This window comes from Chionomys nivalis, chromosome 8, assembly GCF_950005125.1.
Source record: "Chionomys nivalis chromosome 8, mChiNiv1.1, whole genome shotgun sequence".
NCBI lineage: Eukaryota > Metazoa > Chordata > Mammalia > Rodentia > Cricetidae > Chionomys > Chionomys nivalis.
This window is the reverse complement of record NC_080093.1, coordinates 29,819,727-29,838,824: the sequence shown is the minus strand read 5'-3', so window position 1 is coordinate 29,838,824 and position 19,098 is coordinate 29,819,727. Positions and strand designations below refer to the sequence as shown.

General features: G+C 41.5%; 1 protein-coding gene across 3 annotated transcripts in view; it reads right to left on the bottom strand.

The window, feature by feature from the left end:
• Positions 1 to 19,098, bottom strand: part of Spata6l (spermatogenesis associated 6 like) — a 48,889-nt gene that overhangs the window by 14,178 nt on the left and 15,613 nt on the right. For all 3 annotated transcript variants that reach the window (XM_057778814.1, XM_057778815.1, XM_057778816.1), the window contains 4 exons: positions 8,711 to 8,835; positions 6,254 to 6,331; positions 4,818 to 5,057; positions 1,888 to 1,993 (listed from right to left, as the gene is read on the bottom strand). In XM_057778814.1, the coding sequence (XP_057634797.1) occupies positions 1,888 to 1,993; positions 4,818 to 5,057; positions 6,254 to 6,331; positions 8,711 to 8,835 (549 nt within the window). The remainder of the gene's footprint in view (positions 1 to 1,887; positions 1,994 to 4,817; positions 5,058 to 6,253; positions 6,332 to 8,710; positions 8,836 to 19,098) is intronic.

The window sequence follows — 19,098 nt, the reverse complement described above, 5'->3', positions numbered from 1 at the left end:
TCCAAAAGTAACAAAAACACATTAAAAAACTGCCAAGCAAGTGGATTTTTCCTTAAGTTTAACGACAAAATGCTCTCCAGATTTATCGTCCCCTTACACCACCAGATGCAATAAGGAAGAACAGAGATTTTTACAGCCTGACACCATCCCTATCTGGGCACACTTATCTGTGTGTGTACACATGGTTCTGGAAAAGACACAACCGCCAACACACTAAACTGGACAGGGAATCAGCGATGCCAAGTAGCTGCAACCAATCCAGGCCTAGAGACTCCCTGGGCACTCCCCTGCGACGAGATCAGAACTGCATTAACATCTGTTCTGCTGCTGGCCCTTGTTTCTCAAGGGGCAATCCAAGGCCCAGCAGCACAAGGACCTCCTGGAAGCTTGTGAGAAAAGGACCCAGGCCCCATCCCAGCACTTTATCAAGATGTGCAGTTCAACAGGAGCCCCAGCTGGCTCAGAGGCACACAGAGTCTTAGAGGGGTGGCTTTATTCTCCCATAGATCTGGGGGTGACCTAAGCATAGAGATGGCCTGGAGCCCCAGGGATTCCAGGACCTCAGTCCAGAGAGCTGAACATCCGGAGGTTGTAGCTCTGCTAACAGCTTGGTGTGAGAGACTCATACTCATAACGTCAGGAAACGTCCTCACCCACCAGGAGCAAGAGAAGCATGGTGTATGCCACCATCGGAGGCAAACGAGCATCAAGCAAGCCCCCACTGTCCTTCCAGGAAAGGACATTTGCTGTTGCTTGCTTTTGCTGTGACAGGGGAGATGGCCCTGCTTTTATGGGCTGCACCAGTGATTTTCAATCGCAGCGCTTAAATTAAATGTCAGAGACGATGAAGCATTTTCTCCTCCCAGCCCCACGCTGTCCAGGTCAGCGGTTATCAGTCACTCTGTCTGGTCTGAGTTACCTCCACAACGCTCGGCTGTCTTTTCAAAGTACAAATTGTCAAGCCGAACACGGGGAACTCCACTGTAAGACTATCCCACGTCTAGTCCCGCCACGGGGTAACAGAAGGGATCATCACCAGCCCTGTCCAGACTAAGAACTCCAGGCAAGCTGCCATGACCTTCACTGGGGACAGACTCACACATTTCAGTCCTGAGGTCAAAGCCCACCGGGAGTGTCTTACCCCAGACACTGTCAATTAGTAATGTACAGTCCAGGAACCTTAATGGGGGTGTCCTGGTGAAACCTCCAGATTAAATCCTGCATTCATAATTACACGAAGACAGGATGCATTCCTCCCATTCTCCCACAGTGTAACAAATGCCAGCACGGCGCACTGTAACAGTATTATCCTAATGGCCAGTGACTTTCTCACTGTGTTACATTTTACAATCACTCAGTTTCAATTTCTAGCATGCTAAATGTGGCTAGCCATCATCCATGTCAATCAAAGCCCTTTCAGGTCCTCAACATCGTTCTCAAGTGGATCTCAAATGCTGCGAGAGCTGGCTCCCTCCTCACTAACTAACGTGGAATCCGTCAGCAAGCGTCATGACCACTATCAGTGTCTTGCTCCTTCGTCCTCGGAAAAATGGCAAAAACAAACAACGTGTTTGCTAACTGTCAGCCACGCCTTCGCAAAGAGTTCACGCCAGGAGGAAGTGCTGCCTGTTTGCCAGCCTAGCCGTGGGCTGTGGCCACATGCGCTCAGTCACACCACCCAGCTCAGTCCCCTGCAAGTACTGAGGGCGTCTTGAAAGTAAGTTGCTTCTTAGTGGCCTCTGCCCATGGGAATGTCTCGGCTTTGAGAGACCCAGAGAGACAGGTTCACAGTTTCCAACCTAACTCGTAGTTCCTCAGAACGAAGGATGCTAAGTGGAATGCACTTGTCCTCAGTAAAGGGATGTTAGTAACGAGAAACTCAAGTACCTCTTCTCATTGGAAGAGCGAAGTCTAAAAACTTCGATTTTTTTCTTCTGGACTTCGGTAAGTGATGTTCCAAACTGCTTTCACCAAAGGGGTTTTCACTGTCCACCTGAAAGTGAAGGAGACATGTAAGACTCTTCCTGCAGTAGCTTGGACTACCTTCTCACTACCCACAATGCCTCCCCTACCCCCATTCAGAGAGACCCTTGGAAAATAGCCTAAATCACAGTCTCAGAATATGGTACATTTTATGCCCACCATCTCCAGCGAGGCTAAATCTGAGGGTGAGTGTCAAATGTGAGCGCAGAGAACTGAGGGTTGATAAAAGGCAGCACAGAGTTTTCACCTCCTGAGAGCTGGGATAAAGGTGTGAGCCACCACGCCTGGCCCAGAATCCTTTGGACCGCACAGAGTATTCCAAAAACAAGAGACTCACCATTCAGATTCTCCTCCAATCTAGATTCTTTTAAAACACAATAGAGCCTGGCAATTGTGGCACACACCTTTGATCCCAACAGAGGCAGGCAGATTGAGGTTCAAGGCCAGCCTGGTCTACAGAACAAGTTCCAGGATAGCCAGGGCTACAGAGAGAAATCCTGTCTCAAAACCAAAGTGAATCAAGAAAGCCCACAATAGCAGTGACTACTCTCTTACTTCAAGTGACAGGCCATGCTTCCTAAGACAAAAACTGGCCAACATGACCTGCAGAAGCAGGTCAAATGCTTGAAAAAGAGATTCTTCTACAGCGTAAATTTTAAAGTTTTGAAGTGGACTTTGAAATTTTTATTTTTTTCAGCAAAGCAGACTAGTGTTTATTGAAAGTCAAGAAACAGACTGCTTATGTTTTTTTGATTTTTAATTTAAACTTTTTAATGTATATGAGTGTTTTGTTTGCATGTATGTCCATGTACTACATGTGTGCTGGTGTCCACAGAGGCCAGAAGGGGGCATCAGATCCCTTGGATCTGGAGTTACCAACAGGAACTGCTGTGTGGGTGCTGGGAATTGAACCTGGGTCCTCTGGAAGAACAGCCAATGCTCTTAACTGCTGAGCCACCTCTCCAGACGCAAGTTCTCTAAATTTTAATGCCTCTATTAAGGATGCCTCACACACGATCAGAAAATCTGGCTAATCAAGTATGTACAATGAGCTATAAAAGAGCTGAGCATACAGTCAAAACTGTGATGATTTGTTAAACAATAGAAATTGGATTTTTCACTCCATAAGAAATCTAACCATTGTTTTTACAAGATGAATTACTCCACGGTTACAGGGACTGCATTTGATAAGCATGAGTATGGAAAAGAACGAGTCACACTGTCCAAAATAAATGCAAGCTACCAACACATCTACGGAGCCATATTTAACGATAGGTTACTACATTTTTTGCCAGCATCTTTACCAAGAGCAACAAAAAGAAAACAGCCATTTAGTATTTCTGTGTCTATGAATAGTTCTTATTTGGAGATTAGCTAGTGGGTGTTTTCTAGCCAGAAAGCTCAATTCTACCTAGAAACAAATTACACACAAAAATCTCAACAGTGCCTAGACTGAGATTTACCCCACCTCACAACCTGTGTCAAATTCACAATCATAATTTCTAGTGACTTTAAGTGAAAATGTCAACAATTTATCCATCATTAACATTCCGAAGATAGTCACTAACTGGGATGTGTGATAGAGTTCACGGAGGGTATGAAATACCAAAAATGTTAATTTGATGTATCTATATATTGCTATGGGATAACCCTTCTGTACCCTGTGAATATATGTTGCTCTCGTTGGTTGATAATAAAGCTAATTTGACCTTTAGCAAGGCAGAATGTGTCTAGGTGGGAAAGCCAAACTGAATACACGGAGAGGGAAGAGCAAAGTCGAAAGAGACTGGAGCCAGTTGCCCAAGAAACAAGATGCCAGCAGACTGGTAAAAGCCATAGAAATGTGGTAATACATAGATTAATAGAAACGGGTTAATTTAAATATAAGAGCTAGTTAGTAATAAGCCTAAATTATAGGCTAAACATTCTGTAATTAATATTAAGCCTTTGAATGATTATTTAGAAGTGGCTATGGAACAAGGCAGGACAGATAAACCTCTGTTTACTATAGTTACAGACAGTTTCATGGAAAACATAAAGACTATGAATACAAAAACTGAAGAAAATAATCAAATTAATGATTTGTGGCTGTGTGTGTGTAACTCAGTAGCTCAAATTTTCCTGAAACAGGCTATGCAGCACAGGCTAGCCTCAAACTCATGTTTATCCTCCTGCCTTAGCCTCCCAAGTGCTGGGATTATAAGGGTATATCGCAACACCTGACTTTAGATATTCCTTTTATTACACTGATGAGTCAATGTCTATTTTATAATACAGTAATTAAAAGCAAATTTTCAAGATAGCCACAAGGACTACAGTGACTAATCATGCTCACTGCTTCTGGTGACTAAGATTCAGAAGGTTCTTTGAGTGAGGCCCATCCTTGCTTTTTCCCCCACTGACATCTTGTCCCTGCTCAGCATTTGGCTACTGAGCATCAATCTCATTGAGAAGGCGAAAACTGTTTCTTATAAAGGGCTGGACCTTCACTTTGAATTGAGACACCTTATCAGCCAACCTTTGATTGACATCTTCGGTTCCTGGCAGTTCACAGGCACCTCTGAGTAATGGTGAGTTATTTACGAACATCATACTCAATAATGTTCTAAAATTAAAAATGGGGAGATTGAGCAAATTCCCTCTGAGAGGCCTTTATAGACATTGCCTAACAATGACACTGGAAGCTGAACATCATTTAATGACAGCTATTATTCATTTGAATTCCCTCGGTAGTCACTATGGCCATGTGTTGGCATGGCCCAACGCTTCTTTCTCCCGCTCCTATCAGCATCCTCACTGCAACAAGTTACTCTGAAAAATCGCTTCAAGCTCACATGTCTAACCACAAATGGAGGCTTTCTTGTTTCAGGGAGCCTGAAGCTTTTTCCAAGGTTCTGCTGAGTCGGCTGGTGCTGGAAGAGACATCTAGGGGAAGACGGGGAGGGGACCCGGGCCTGTGTGCCTTTGGGAAGTCGGTCAGGACTTTTCTCCTTCTGCTTCATTCTTCTGTTATTTGTGGGAGTTCTTTGCCCGTGTGATTTTGATAAAGGCTTTTGGGGTTTACAGTTCTCCTCCTGAGAGCAGAAAACAAACAAACAGATTTGTCACGCTGTTTCTTCTCGTTAGGTCTTGACCATGCTTGGAAGGGACTCTGTCCATGAGCTCTACTTCCAGCCAAAAATATTATTGGAACAAAAGATAATTCAATCAAGACTATAATAATTAATTGAACATTTAAAAACTAAAAAGACTGCCTCAGATTTATAGAAGAAACCTTTAAAGAAAGGTATTTATTTACCTAATCTACCATTTAACATAATCAGTATGTGTAATTCAGTAAAATCACACATTTTAAGTAATAACAGTTAGGTTTATTTGTGCTGGGGACAGCTTGAGAAGGCAGATGCACACAGACACACTCCGAGCCCAGGCAGACCACAGACACCGAGAAGCATGAATGGCATGTACAGGTGGACCCGACTGTTTCACTTCAAGGAGTGCATTAAAAGTAATTAGCGTTGCTCTGTGCACAGAACTGAAGGTATTGTGTCTTAGAGTCAGAGTTTCACCATGTAGCCGAGACTGCCCTTCAACAGGAGCAAGCTCCCACATCAGCATCCCAAGGGCTAAGATTACAGATGTGTGTCACCATGGCCAGCTTAAAATGGTTTTTAAAATATCTCTGTGAATAAGCAACCATCTTAGCTGAAATCCCACCTCAGCTCAATGACACTGTAGCAAAGACTCTGTCGGGCTTCTTTTTGTTCTTCCAGCTGTTCTGTTTGGTGTGTCTGTGATGGGTCGGGGGTGGGGGTAAGGAGGAGTGAAAGGTCTCCCATTCTGTTTGGTGTGTCTGTGATGGGTCGGGAGTGGGGATAAGGAGGAGCTAATGGTCTCCCATTCTGTTTGGTGTGCCTGTGATGGGTTCAGGGTGGGGATAAGGAGGAGCCAATGGTCTCCCATTCTGTTTGGTGTGTATATGATAGGTCCAGGGTGGGGGTAGGAGGAGCTAATGGTCTCCCATTCTGATTGACACCATCACTAACCATCATTCTCTTGAACAGCACCACTGAAGGCACAGCAAATGCACTCTAATGGGACAGCCTGCGCCAATGGTTTGAATACAGAAATTAACACTAGCAAAAAACTGCCCAGGTTACAGTATGTTCAGTTTCATGTAAACTCAGCAAACTGAGTTCAGGCCAAGAGTCTTTAAATTGGGGGCGAGGGCTCTTGTCATTTCTGTCATTGCCCTTTTCATTATACTTACAAAAAATCTGTTTCTGTGTGGGAACACACATTCTCGGATGGCTGTCCTTGTAGAAAACTCTAGTTTGGGAGCAATGCCCTAAAAAATAAGACAACATAAAGAGAAGCAAATAAAATTACTGGAAACAATTATCTTGCCCATCTCTTCTTCACTGGAAATCCACTAAGAACCCAAATGTCCTTCTGTACTCAGCATAATCAGAATACCTTTTTAAAAATGTACAGAGTAAGAAGAGCTGAACACGTATATCATGTGTCAGCTATACTAAGTCGAGGCCTAAACCAACTTGGAATACATACTCATAACTCCTAACACAACCCTGTGAAGTGGGTCCTAATAAAATTTTCATTTGGACCTGAATGAGCTCAGACAGTTTATGTAGCTTGTCAGGCTGGCAGTGGCAGAGCTGATAATTGGACATAGGCATCTACACTCCAATGTCCATGCTGCTAACTACTCTATCTGAAATACAGGAACAGGAAAATGAGATTAGTAAGGGGGAGGGGCAGGTCTCCTTTCCTGCCTACTTGCCTTGGAAAAATTGGCTTTCGTCTTCTATCAAACATTTATATTCATCAGGCCTATTCTCAAACTATTTATTGGGCGTGGTGTTTTATCATCCAAATGACTGCTGAGGTATAAAGTGGAGTAAAACCACAATGTGTGGGAATACAGAGAAAAATCCCACTACCGTTGGGAAAACCAATCTAATTGTTAAGGAACTGATAAGACGCCGCCAGCAGGTGACTGGTGTGCCCGACCCATTCAGGCCATTCCTTCTCATTTTCCACAGCAGCAATGAACACTGAGAAGAGAGAATGGAAATAAATGCAAGAGAAGTAGCATCGGGTTTGGGTCTAAGACTGTAAACCCTGTGGGTCCAAGTACGTGTCTGATGCGATGCGATGGAGAAAGGAATCACAGTCTCTCCCCAGGATGACAGGACAAGAGGATCCATGCTGTGACCTCGGCACACGCCAGACACATAGCTCGGCACACACCACGGGCATCAATTGCTCCTGAAGCCCTAGCAAGTGGTTTGATTTTGATTTGTGAAATGTTCTGGAGGAATTGAACCACTCTCTCTTTTTTGTCTATCTATCAAATTGTTCATAGAGTTTGATAAACTGAATTACAAGAAATGATGCTGAGTCCTGAAGGTATTTCAATGCATTTTAAAACTTTTTCCCTGATAATCCCCTCCATCTATAAACAACTATAAATACAACTTCATATAGGTTAGTCTTTCTATTCATGCCCAGAACATTCAACAGGCGAGTGACACTGGAAGAAAAATTAAATGTTTCTCCTTGTTTTGAGTTTGAAGATGACTCTTATGTAACTGAGAATTCTGAGCATTTCCTTAGGCCAGTTCCCATCCACTTTAACTCCCTTTTCAGTTCTGAAGGGCAACATGCCAATAACTTGAAGAAATAAAGGGGAGCATCTCACAGGTGCCATGGACTTAAATACATGAAGATGATGTCAGAAAAATAAAATAAGTGATTTTAGGAATAACAGGCAGGGCTTAAAATTATAGGCATTCAGAATTCTGATTAGGACCACTTTGGATGAATGTTTGTGCCTGGCGTATCAGTCATCAGTAGCACTGAAGGAACAATCGCACCCTCTGAAGATTCTCAGCAGGGCAGTAACTTCACTACACAATAAAACAGCAAGAAAGAAAGAAAGAAAGAAAGAAAGAAAGAAAGAAAGAAAGAAAGAAAGAAAGAAAGAAAGAAAGAAAGACCAGTGTAGAAATACTTTTAATAATTCACAAGCACTTGGCCCTTAAAGAAGAGGTCATCCAAAAGACATAAAAATCTACTAAAAAAAAAAAAAGAAGAAGAAAGAAAAGAAAAAGAGACAGAAATCATGGACCATAATATAAAAATGAATGTCTTGAATTTGGGTTCAGACAAATGCCTCGAGACTATCAGCTGCCTATCTGCCACACCATGCATGGCTCCTCAATAGCGTCCACCTCTATCAGTGCCCCTCGGCCAAAGGGAACCTGCTCAACAATACCAGCCTTGAGGAATTTGTAAATTATTAGGTAGAGAATGACTAAAAATGTAAAAGTTTGAAGGGCATAAAACAAATGTAAGATAATATCATTTCTGTCATTACCCTATTTAGTGAAAAAAGCTATGATCAAACAGATCTTCTGACAATCTGCGATAAGTTGAAAGAGGAACCTTTTGGGACATTGTGTGACAACTGACTATTGCAATGATACAGTTTAGTTAGAGAATAAAACTTTCAGCCTTGGGATCAATAGTGGAAATCAGTATAGTTTGATGTCATAAGCTGGGCATCTGACCATGGATGAAAACAGAACCGAGGTAACTAAGCAAGACAAAGCTACCTGCCCAAGACCAACCCTGTCAACACTAAAATATTCAGGGCCCAAGAAGTTCTTTCCCTGTAGAAGCCCAAGTGTGCAGGGTCACTCACTGGAAAACCTATTGGTGTCTTCATAAGCACCTCCCTATACATGCCAAGGTGTGAAGATGTCAGCTTGGGCTCAGGGAACAGAAAATCTCGTGTGTTTTCTTCATAGTAGGCCAGCTCTTCCCATGCTAGAAGGAAAGAAGAAAAATCATAAGCAAATGTATTCTACATGCCTCAACTTTAACAAAATAAATGTTCAGATGGTGTGCTGGTTAGCTTTATGTCAACCTGACAATTGTGTCATCTGAGAGGAGGGAGCATCAGCTGAGAAAATGCCTCCTTGAGATTGTGCTATAGGTAAGCCTATAGGGGATGTTGATGTGGGAGGACCTAGCTCATTGTAGATTGTACCACTCCTGGGTTGGTGGTCCTGGATTCTTTAAGTATAAGAAAGGAGGCTGAGCAAGCTACAGAGAGAAAGTCAATAAACATCACATCTCCATGGCCTCTATCAGCTCCTGCCTCCACCAGGTTCCTGTTCTGACTTCCCTTTATGATGAACAATGATGTGGAAATGTAAGCCAAATAAACCCTTTCTTCTGCAAGTTGCTTTGGTCACGGAATTTCATCATAGCCACAGTAACCCTAAGACCAATGGTATCAGGGAGGGCACTTAGGTCAAACAAGACATTTTGAACCTAATATTTGTTATTCAAAATAAATTAATTTCTATTACTTTTTATCTTGTGAATAATTTAGCTCATGGATAGTCTTCTTGAAAAAAAGGAAGGCGGTTACACAAAATTGAACAAAATAAAATAAATCTCTTCATCTTTCAATCATCCATGCACCCATCCATCCTTTGCTTCACCAAATATTTACCAAAGACAAATTTTGAGCCAGACCCTGAAGGCAGACAGGAATGAGACAGACACAATCCTGCTCACACAAATCCTGCTCACACAAAGTTTATAGTTTGAGTTGGGTACAAGGGTGCCAATGGCCCAGAGAGCAAGTAGACTTGAAGTTCTTGGCGAGAATGTTATCAACCCAGAGATGCTTTAGACATTTGTTGAGATCATTTATGAGAAGGGGCCAGTAATGCTACAGTGTCCTGGGGAGCTCAAGACACCCCTGCATACTTTCTCTATCATGCATGACTTTCTAATGTCCTACTAGACATTTCTTTAGGCTAAAAATAACCTAATGGTTATCCGAGCCTAAAATTATGTTACAAAGAACGGCTGTATGATTTTACAATACAAAAAGGAATGGGGCTTCTAATGAAACAGGATTCATTTTAGAATGTAAGTACTGGCAATAGTGATGTGTTTAGATGTGCTAGGATTTTCAAACTGCTAAATAGGTCTCAGTAGAAGGCCAAACAACGAAAAAGCAAAATTGTTCTTTTATTTATGCAATACCCATACTTTTCTAGAAAAGTCAGTGTATTGTAAAACACAAAATACGGTATTCTCTGTTTTTGTTCCTATGTCATTTCTTTGCACTCCTGCCTAGCAGACAAGCTTCACCACAGTAGACCGAAGAGGATGTCTTCCCGTCTCCACACAGCACTTCCACAGCTTGAGCTGGGCTTTTCTCTTGGTGGAGATCCTGTTCTTTCAAGTTTCCCTCTACAATCAACTTAAAATCTTCCATTAGAATTCTCTGCATATCAGACTAAAACCCATGTACAACTTGTCATGGTGATGAACAGTTTTAATCCCAGCACTCCAGAGGCAGAGTCAGGCAGATCTCTGTGAGTTCAAGACAGCCTGATCTACATAGCAGATTCCAGGACTAACAGGGCTACACCAAGACCTACTCTCAAAACAAAACAAAACACTAGTAAGGTACAACCTATTGCCTCAATTGGCCTTCAAGATTTTATATAAATCAGGCCTTTAATCATTGCTGCTACTTCATTAACGACATATCTCTTAATTACTTCATTTCATCCCTGATGCCAGACTGTAGACATATCAAAGTCACCTCTAGAGTGTGTGGGTTTATTTCTTTGTTTAGTTGGTTGCTTTTCTTGAGACAGGGCCAGCCTTATGAAGTTCAGACAGGCCTTGAATTGGCTACACAGTAATTGATAGCCTTGAACTCCTGACCTTATGCCTCTACCTCCTGTGTTAGAATTACAGGCATATGCCCCACAGCCATCTCTCTGTTATTCACATTCCCCCTTAACATTCCTCTCTCAAATCCTTGAATGATTGGCTCCCTCTCATCAAATCATAGCCTTGATTTAAATGTCCTCCCAAGATGCGGCTCCCAAACCCGTGGAAGTATGCACATAATAGAGACTCTGTAAACACAATTATCTCCACTCATGAAGAAATATGTATGTGAAATTGAGATAACTTAAGTACCTACTTGTATCAGTCACTCTTAAAACAATCACTCTTTAAAATTCATTTTCCACAACACTAAAACAAGTTACAAAGACCAAACACTCTCTAAAATCTTTTTAATTCTTGCTCGCCATTCAGTCCTCAATGATTTCTTTGCATCCACGCATTCAAGAAACAATCATTGAGAACTCACTGCATGCCCAGAGTGCTACATTGGCCTGTGGGTAAGCCTGTGTGCATTTCCTTGATTGATGATTGAAGTTAGAGGGCCCAGATCACTGTAGACAGTGCCCTGGGCTGGTGGTCCTGGGAGCTATAAGAAAGCAGGTTGAGCAAGCCATGAGGAACAAGCCAGTAAATAGGATTCTTTCATGGCCTCTGCATCAGTTCCTGTTTTCAGGTTCCTGCCTTGAGTTCCTGCCCTGACTTTCTTTCATGATAGCCTGTTACCTGGAAGTAAAATAAAATGCCCATTTCCTCCCCAAATTGTTTTTGGGCATGGTATTTTATCATAGCAATAGAAACCCAAACTAAGACATAGCCCCTTGGGCTATTGCGTGAAAAATAGCCAAGAGAATATAAGTCATTTTCTGCCATCATCATGATTGTTCCATGATACCATTCTAACAATGGTCTATGTTAGCATCGGTACATTCCTGCAGGAACATACACTAGGCCCGTGGCATATTGCACTCACTGCACATTAGGCTTCTCCTGTTCCCTTTCCTTTCACTGGGTTCTTGTCACTGCATGTAAAAATTATAGCTACTCAATTATTATTCATTTATTTATCAACAATTTAAATTAAAAAAAGAATTTAAATAAACAAAAACAAGAAGCCAGAGAAGTATAGAGAAACTAATTCACTGTCTCTAGAATAACAAGAACAGACTTATGATGATTAATTACCAATTCCTAGATTCCAGAGTCACCTGGAAAACAGGCCTCTATTCATGGGTAGAATTATTTTAATTTCCTTAATTGAGGAAGAAAGATCCATCCACTATGAATGACTCTATTCCCTAGATGGGATGCTGGGTTATATAAGTAAAAAAACAAAACAAAACAAAAAAAAAAACCTGAGCAATAGCATGAATAAATCACCCTGTCTTAGTCAAAGTTCCATTGCTGTGAAGAGACACCATGACCACAGCAACTTGTTACAGAGAGCATTGGGATTGGTTTGCATTCAGAGGCTTAGTCCATTATCATCATAGCGAGAAGCATGGGGTCATGCAGGTAGACATAGTATTGGAGAAGTAGCTATGAGTGCTACATCTCAGAAGGTAGCAGGAAGAGGGCTGCTAGGCCTAGCTTGAGCATTTGAAACCTCAAATCCCACCCCCAGAGACACACCTCCTCCAGCAAGGCCACACCTCCTCCAGCAAGGCCACACCCACTCCAGCAAGGCCACACCTACTCCAGCAAGGTCACACCTCCTCCAACAAGGCCACACCCACTCCAGCAAGGCCACACCCACTCCAGCAAGGCCACACCTCCTCCAGCAAGGCTACACCTCCTCCAACAAGGCCACACCCACTCCAGCAAGGCCACACCTACTCCAGCAAGGTCACTCCTCCTCCAACAAGGCCATATCTCCAACTAGTACCACTTCCTATGAGCCTATGGGGGTCATTTTCATCCAAATCACCACATACCCCTTGTTTCCTGACCGTGAATGTAACATGGCCAGTTGCCACAGGCTCCTTCCTTCCTTCCTTAGGTTGCTTTTCTTAGGATATTTTATCCCAAAAACAGAAAAATAAGACAGAGCATTGGTACCAGAGTAGGACTATTATTTCATAAACCCGATCTGTGGTTCCTGGGTATTTGAAGCTAATTTGCAGGATAAATGCAGAAGAGTTTGGAACTTTGGGCTAGAAAGTCCTCCAATACTATATGGATAGCCTAATGGGCCATTACAGTGCAAGGCTTGATGCCAAAAATGCTGAAAGAAATGCGAACAGTAGAGGCCCAATTCATGAAGCACTCACTACATTGGAACTGGAAGACGGTCACTCATGTGACATTTTGAACAAGAACCTAGTTTCATTCTGCCCTTATCCCGAGAACTTGCAGTGAAGTTGTATTTAAAGGTAAGGACTAATTAGATTTGTGGAGGAAATGTCAAGATGGGAAGATTCAGGTTTCGGTGAGAAAGCACTTGTGATCATTAAAGAGATAATCACTTCACTGAGACAACAGGAAGGGTGCCCGAAGGGTAAAACCCCACACACTAGAAGATTTGTCTTATGAAGATGCAGACATAATGGAGGGAAGAAAGCCTAAACTGAAAAGGTTCCTTACTCCTTGAAGGCTTCTACCTGGAGGAAAGTTTCCCAGGGTTACCATATTTAAATTGATACAGCTATAGTCCAAGGGAGCCAGGTTTCATCTTGAGCTGGCTGCAATACTTGGAAAAGTCATCCACATGACATGGTTTTAGAGTCATGAAAGATGCAGAGCTGAAGGTGTCCTGATATTTTGTTCCATTGTTTCCGAGAGTAACTGAGACCAGTAAATGTCTTCTAGGATCAGAGTCCCTTGCAAGGAGGCCACTGGATCAAGCTGTGAAGGTAAAGTTATGAATGTGGAGACCAGGCTCCAATGCAGATCCCAGGACACTAGAGAGGTCGTGACTATAGGATACCCATCCAGGGTGTTTGTGGGCATGGAGTGCAATCAAACCAGCAGAGAAGTTACGTGTGTTACAGGTTGCATATCTGGAGGGATGGAACACAACCAGTTTCATCGTGTGCCCAGATTCTGGAAATGGAGCTGCAGGGTTTGATGTTTTCCCTGCTGAACTTTGGTCTGACTTTGACCGTTCCTTCCCATGCTCTGATTCCTTCACTTTTGGAATGGGAATATTTATTTTATGTCATTCCATGTTGGAAGTGTGCAGGGTTTTTATTATTTTATAGGGACTGATAGTTAAGAGATTGCCTTGAGTCTCAAACATATACTTTGGACTTTTAAAGCGCTGGAACTATTAAAGACCAAGGGAACTTTTGAAGATAGATTGTGTTGCATTCTGAGATGAACTTGAGACTTTGGAGACAAGGGATGGAAGATGAGGATTCAAAGTAATATGTTGGGGTGGACCTGAAGAGACTCAGTGGTTAAAATGGCTTCCTACTTTTCCAGAGGACCCCAGTTTAATTCCCAGAACTAATGTTAGATGTCTCACTGCCTATAACTCCAGCTTGAGAGGATAAGACCATCTTCCAGCCTTCACAAGCACCCACGCACACAGCCATAGCCTATATTTACACAGATAAATATATACAAAAATAATTTTTTTAAAGTGATGTCTTTGGAGTGGTTAAGAACACTGGTTACTCTGCTCTTCTTGAGATCCTGAGCTCGATTCCCAGCAACTACATGGTGGCTCTCAACCATCCACAATGGGATCCAATGCCCTCTTCTGTTGTATAGGCATATATGCAGATAAAGTACTCATATCCATAAGATACATAAACAAACTTTTTTTAAAAGTGATTTGTTTGGGTATCAAGTTGACTGGAGGGGAGTTGTGATGGTTAATCATCATTGTCAGCTTACTGAGACACAGAATTATATGGGAGACTAATGTCTGGGCATGCCAGTGGGGTGTTAACTTGATTGGGTTAATACATGTGGAAAGACCTAGCCTGCTGTGGGTGGCACCATTCCCTGGGCTGAGATACTGGACTATATAAAAAGAGGAAATCAAGTTGAACACAAACATTTATCACCCTCTGCTTCTTGACTATAGATGCAATGTGACCATCTGACCCAGAGACTTCCCTTCAGTGATGAACTGTAACAGTCATCCTTCCTGGGTTGTTTTTGTTAGAGATTTTATTACAGCAGAAAAGTAACTGAGTTAGACTGAAACTGGGTTAGAAAAACTAGTGAGAGGGCTGGAGAGATGGCTCAGCGGTTAAGAGTATTGCCTGCTCTTTCAAAGGTCCTAAGCTCAATTCCCAGCAACCACATGGTGGCTCACAACCATCTGTAATGAGATCTGGTGCCCTCTTCTGGCATACACACAGACAGAATATTGTATACATAATAAATAAACAAATATAAAAAAAAGAAAGAAGAACTAGTGAGAAAACTAGCAAGTATCTTAAAGCCGTCTCCCGAGTTTGATCATTTTTTCAGTAACCCAAATCATAGCCAACATGGAAACATCAGCACATACTGAGATGTTTCAGAGCCGAGGCAATAAATAATGTCCTGGCTCTGACTGCCTAATCTTATAGGCCAAGTAAAGTGGCTGAAAGCCCTCGGTGTTCTCAATGGGCTGATGACTTAGACAGTGATGTCATCGGTGCCTTCGGTGAATGACTTCTTCCCCAGAAGGAAACGAATGAGACTATAAGAAATGTAGTAACAGCACCAGTTAGAAAACCATCTTACATTTCTAGAGCATATGGCAGTGAACACTATGCTTCCAGGCAGAGAAGCTCACTGGGCTCTCTTAGAGACGGAGGGTTTAACAAAGCTGTTGTCATTGTGCCACGGGGCAAAGTAGAAACTCAAAGCCATGTCTGCAGGTCATCTTCCCTTGCTCCTTCTAGTGACCATTACTAACCGCGGTGGAAAACTGAGCTCTGACTAAGCACACAGGTGTCCAGGAAAGAGGGGGGTTGCAGTTATACTGACTAGGTATAATTTACCAAAGAGAATGGATTAGTTTAGGAGCTTAATAAAAAGCAAACGCCAAGCTCACGGTCAGACAGTATTACACTGCCCCCCTGTGTCCGTCACTTTCTCACACCTTTGTGAACTGACAGCCGGAGGCTGATCTCCATTGACTGGGAGCAAAGTCACTGTGTCTCTTTAGTCACTCCAGTAAGCTACAAACAGATCTGAGCATCACTACTGTATCCCTGATATGATGGTCAAATGCCCTCTGCCTGTGTGTCTGAAGATGCTGCAAAAACTATCACACAAGAATACACTGTCTAAGCTGGGCAGTGGTTGGTGCACACCTTTAATCCCAGCACTTGGGAGGTAGAGGCAGGTGACTCTTTGTGAGTTCAAGACCAGCCCGGCCTACAGTGTACAGCTAGTTCCAGGACAGCCAGGACTACAAGAGAAATCCTGTCTCCAAAACCAAAAAACAACAACAAAAAACAAAACAAAACAAAACAAAAAAAATGGCCCATACGATCCTACATGAGACTTTAAGCAAATTTATTTTACCTAGTTAGTACCAAGGACCACGGCTGCTGGTATATGTCGTGCTGAAGTAATTAACTGGTTAATATGCACAGTACCTGACACTGAGTGAAATTGCTGTTTTCAGTAATTTAAATTGCATGCCAGTGAAATCACAGGCTGAAATTGGAGGGCTGTGGATGAAAAGCGAGTGTGCAAAACAAGGCTCCCATTCTGCATACGGTTAACTTGGGAGTTATAAACAGTATGCATGCTGTCAGTTTGAATATCCCCCAGTCTTCATGTCCAAGCAACTATTCTTATAACCTCACAGACAGATATGTGGTCACATGAAAGACTTGTAAATCTTAGCACTCAGCAGGGTGAGACAGGAGGATCACAGGTTCAAAGCCACCATAAGCTTGACTAAAAAAAATTACAATAATGTTTAACACATAAAATTCTAAAAAGTACATTACAAACATTTATATTCAATATATTTACACATAGTATCCTATGTATAGGACAGATAATTAGATATAGGTGCTGTGTGTGTTATTTAAAGTTAGGTATACATGCCAATACATCATATATTAAATATATTTTTTAAAGTCTAAAAGAATCCACAGCAAATTGTCAATTAAAGTATCTGTCGAGAATTGCTAATGAATGGGTTCTTTTTAGTTTTAGTCTATATAATCATGTCTTAGTTGAAATTTTTGCACTGGGTGGTTTTATATTGTTTTTATTTTAAATAGTACAAAATTAAGTAAGACCAAAATAAACATGCTCCTATTCTGTTAACATAAAATCTAACTCGCCAGTTCACACGGTTGTATGTTTAAACATAAAATTGGGTCAAACAAGAAAAAAAGTTATGGAAAAAACTCAATGGCCTGGTTTTAGCTTGTCATATTTTTTGTCTTTAAAAAAAAAAGCCATTCAGTGAGAATTTCTGAATAGCAGATAGGAGGCATTTCTCTGTATTATCTACCAAAACAAGTAATTCCTGAATGGATAGACTCATACTACAATATTTAAGAATCTATCCCTAGATTCACACCATAGTCTACAAATTAACACTGTAGTATCTGAGTGTCTTGTTTATCCCTAGGCCGACACCGTAACATTCAGATGTTTGTCCCTAGATTTAGAAGGTAACATTTGAGTGCCCATCAATGTATTCACACAACAAATTTAAGAATTTTTCTCTGGATTCACACTAGTATCTTAATGACTATACCTAGACTCAGACTACAACATCTGTGTCCATGTTCAGAGCATTTATCCCTACACTCACACTGTAACAGTCAAGCATCTATCTATAGACTCAGACCAAAATATTTGAGAGCTTATCCCTAGATCATACCATAATAGCCAATTGTCTATCACTAGATTCACACTGTAATAATTCGAAGGTCTACCCCTGTATTTTCAGAGCGTAGAGTTCTTATCTGTTTCCAGGGCTACTTTTGCTAAGGAACCAAGGAGCATGCGCCTAGCTCTACATCCCTCTCTTGGGCCCTTACCTGCCCCAGGTATCCAATTATGGGTAGATCCACAACCTTCATAAAAATCCTCTACTCAGTCACAGTCCCCTCCCCCAGCTTTAGCTGAGACATCTTCTATCCAGGTCAGTATTCTTTTCTCAGTAATTCTCACAGGAAAAAAGTAAGATCACTTGAGAAAACATCAAAATGGCACAATGAAAATGAGAAATACATTCATTCTTATCTTAACTGATCTAAGACTTCAATAAAAATATAAATTTATAGAAAAAGGAAGTGTTTACATCATATAGCACAAATAATCAAAACCTAGAGACAGATACTGGAGTTCAGCCTGAACATCAGAAAAGGAAAGCAGCCAGCCACTGGCTCTTACTTCTACCTCAGATGAAAATGGTGATCCTGCCTCCAGGAATCTCAGAATAAGACTGAGACTGAGAGCTGTCTCCTCCCATTTTATATTCCTCTCTAGTGCTGGGCCTAGATGGATTAAAGGCATGTGCCACCACTGTCTGGCCTCTATAGCTAACTAGCTACTGGGATTAAAGGAGTGTGCCACCACTGATGGTATATACAGGCTGACTAAAGTGGCTGCTTTACTTTCTGATCTTCAGGCAAGCTTTATTTATTAAAATACAAATTAAATATCACTACACATCCAGACATCATTCCATAGATAATCAAGAACAATGACCAGAAGGAAAAAAAACAAATCATACTATGGGAAAAATTGAAACTTTGAAGAAGGAAAATTTAAATTTAGGATTACACATCATATCTAAAAGAGGGGATCATAAAAAATATGGTATATAATATATCAAAACTAACATACAATTAAAAAGTAATAAATTCAAATGATAATGCCCAGCTTAGCCAAGATATGAGGAGCAGGCATATTCCACTGGGAACCACTTTGTCCCAGGCTCACAAGGCACAGTTCAGTCTGGGAATTCTACTCTGTGAATATATTAAGAGAAGAAAGAAAAAGAATTTTCATGGTTATATGAAAGACAAAGAAAATATAACAATTAAGGATAATAATACTATGGAAATAGATAGCTATTAAAAATGACAAATACATCAATTCTGGTAACAAGGTTAAGAAAAAAAAGCCCAAAATACAATATAATCACATTGTTCATAGTCTATAAAGACACACAAGTAGCTGGACGGGAGTGCATGCTTGTAATCCCAGCTACTCAGGAGATGGAGGCAGGAAGGTTTTAAGCTCCTAGTTAGCCTAAGTGATTCAATGAGACTTTGCCTCAAAATTAAAACCATTTTCTAAAAGACTAAGAGTATAGCTCAATGGTACAATGCTTACCTAACATGTACGATGGCCCGGGTTCAGTTCTCAGAAATACACACATTCATACATACACACACACACACACACACACACACACACACACATGTAAATTACTGAAACTCT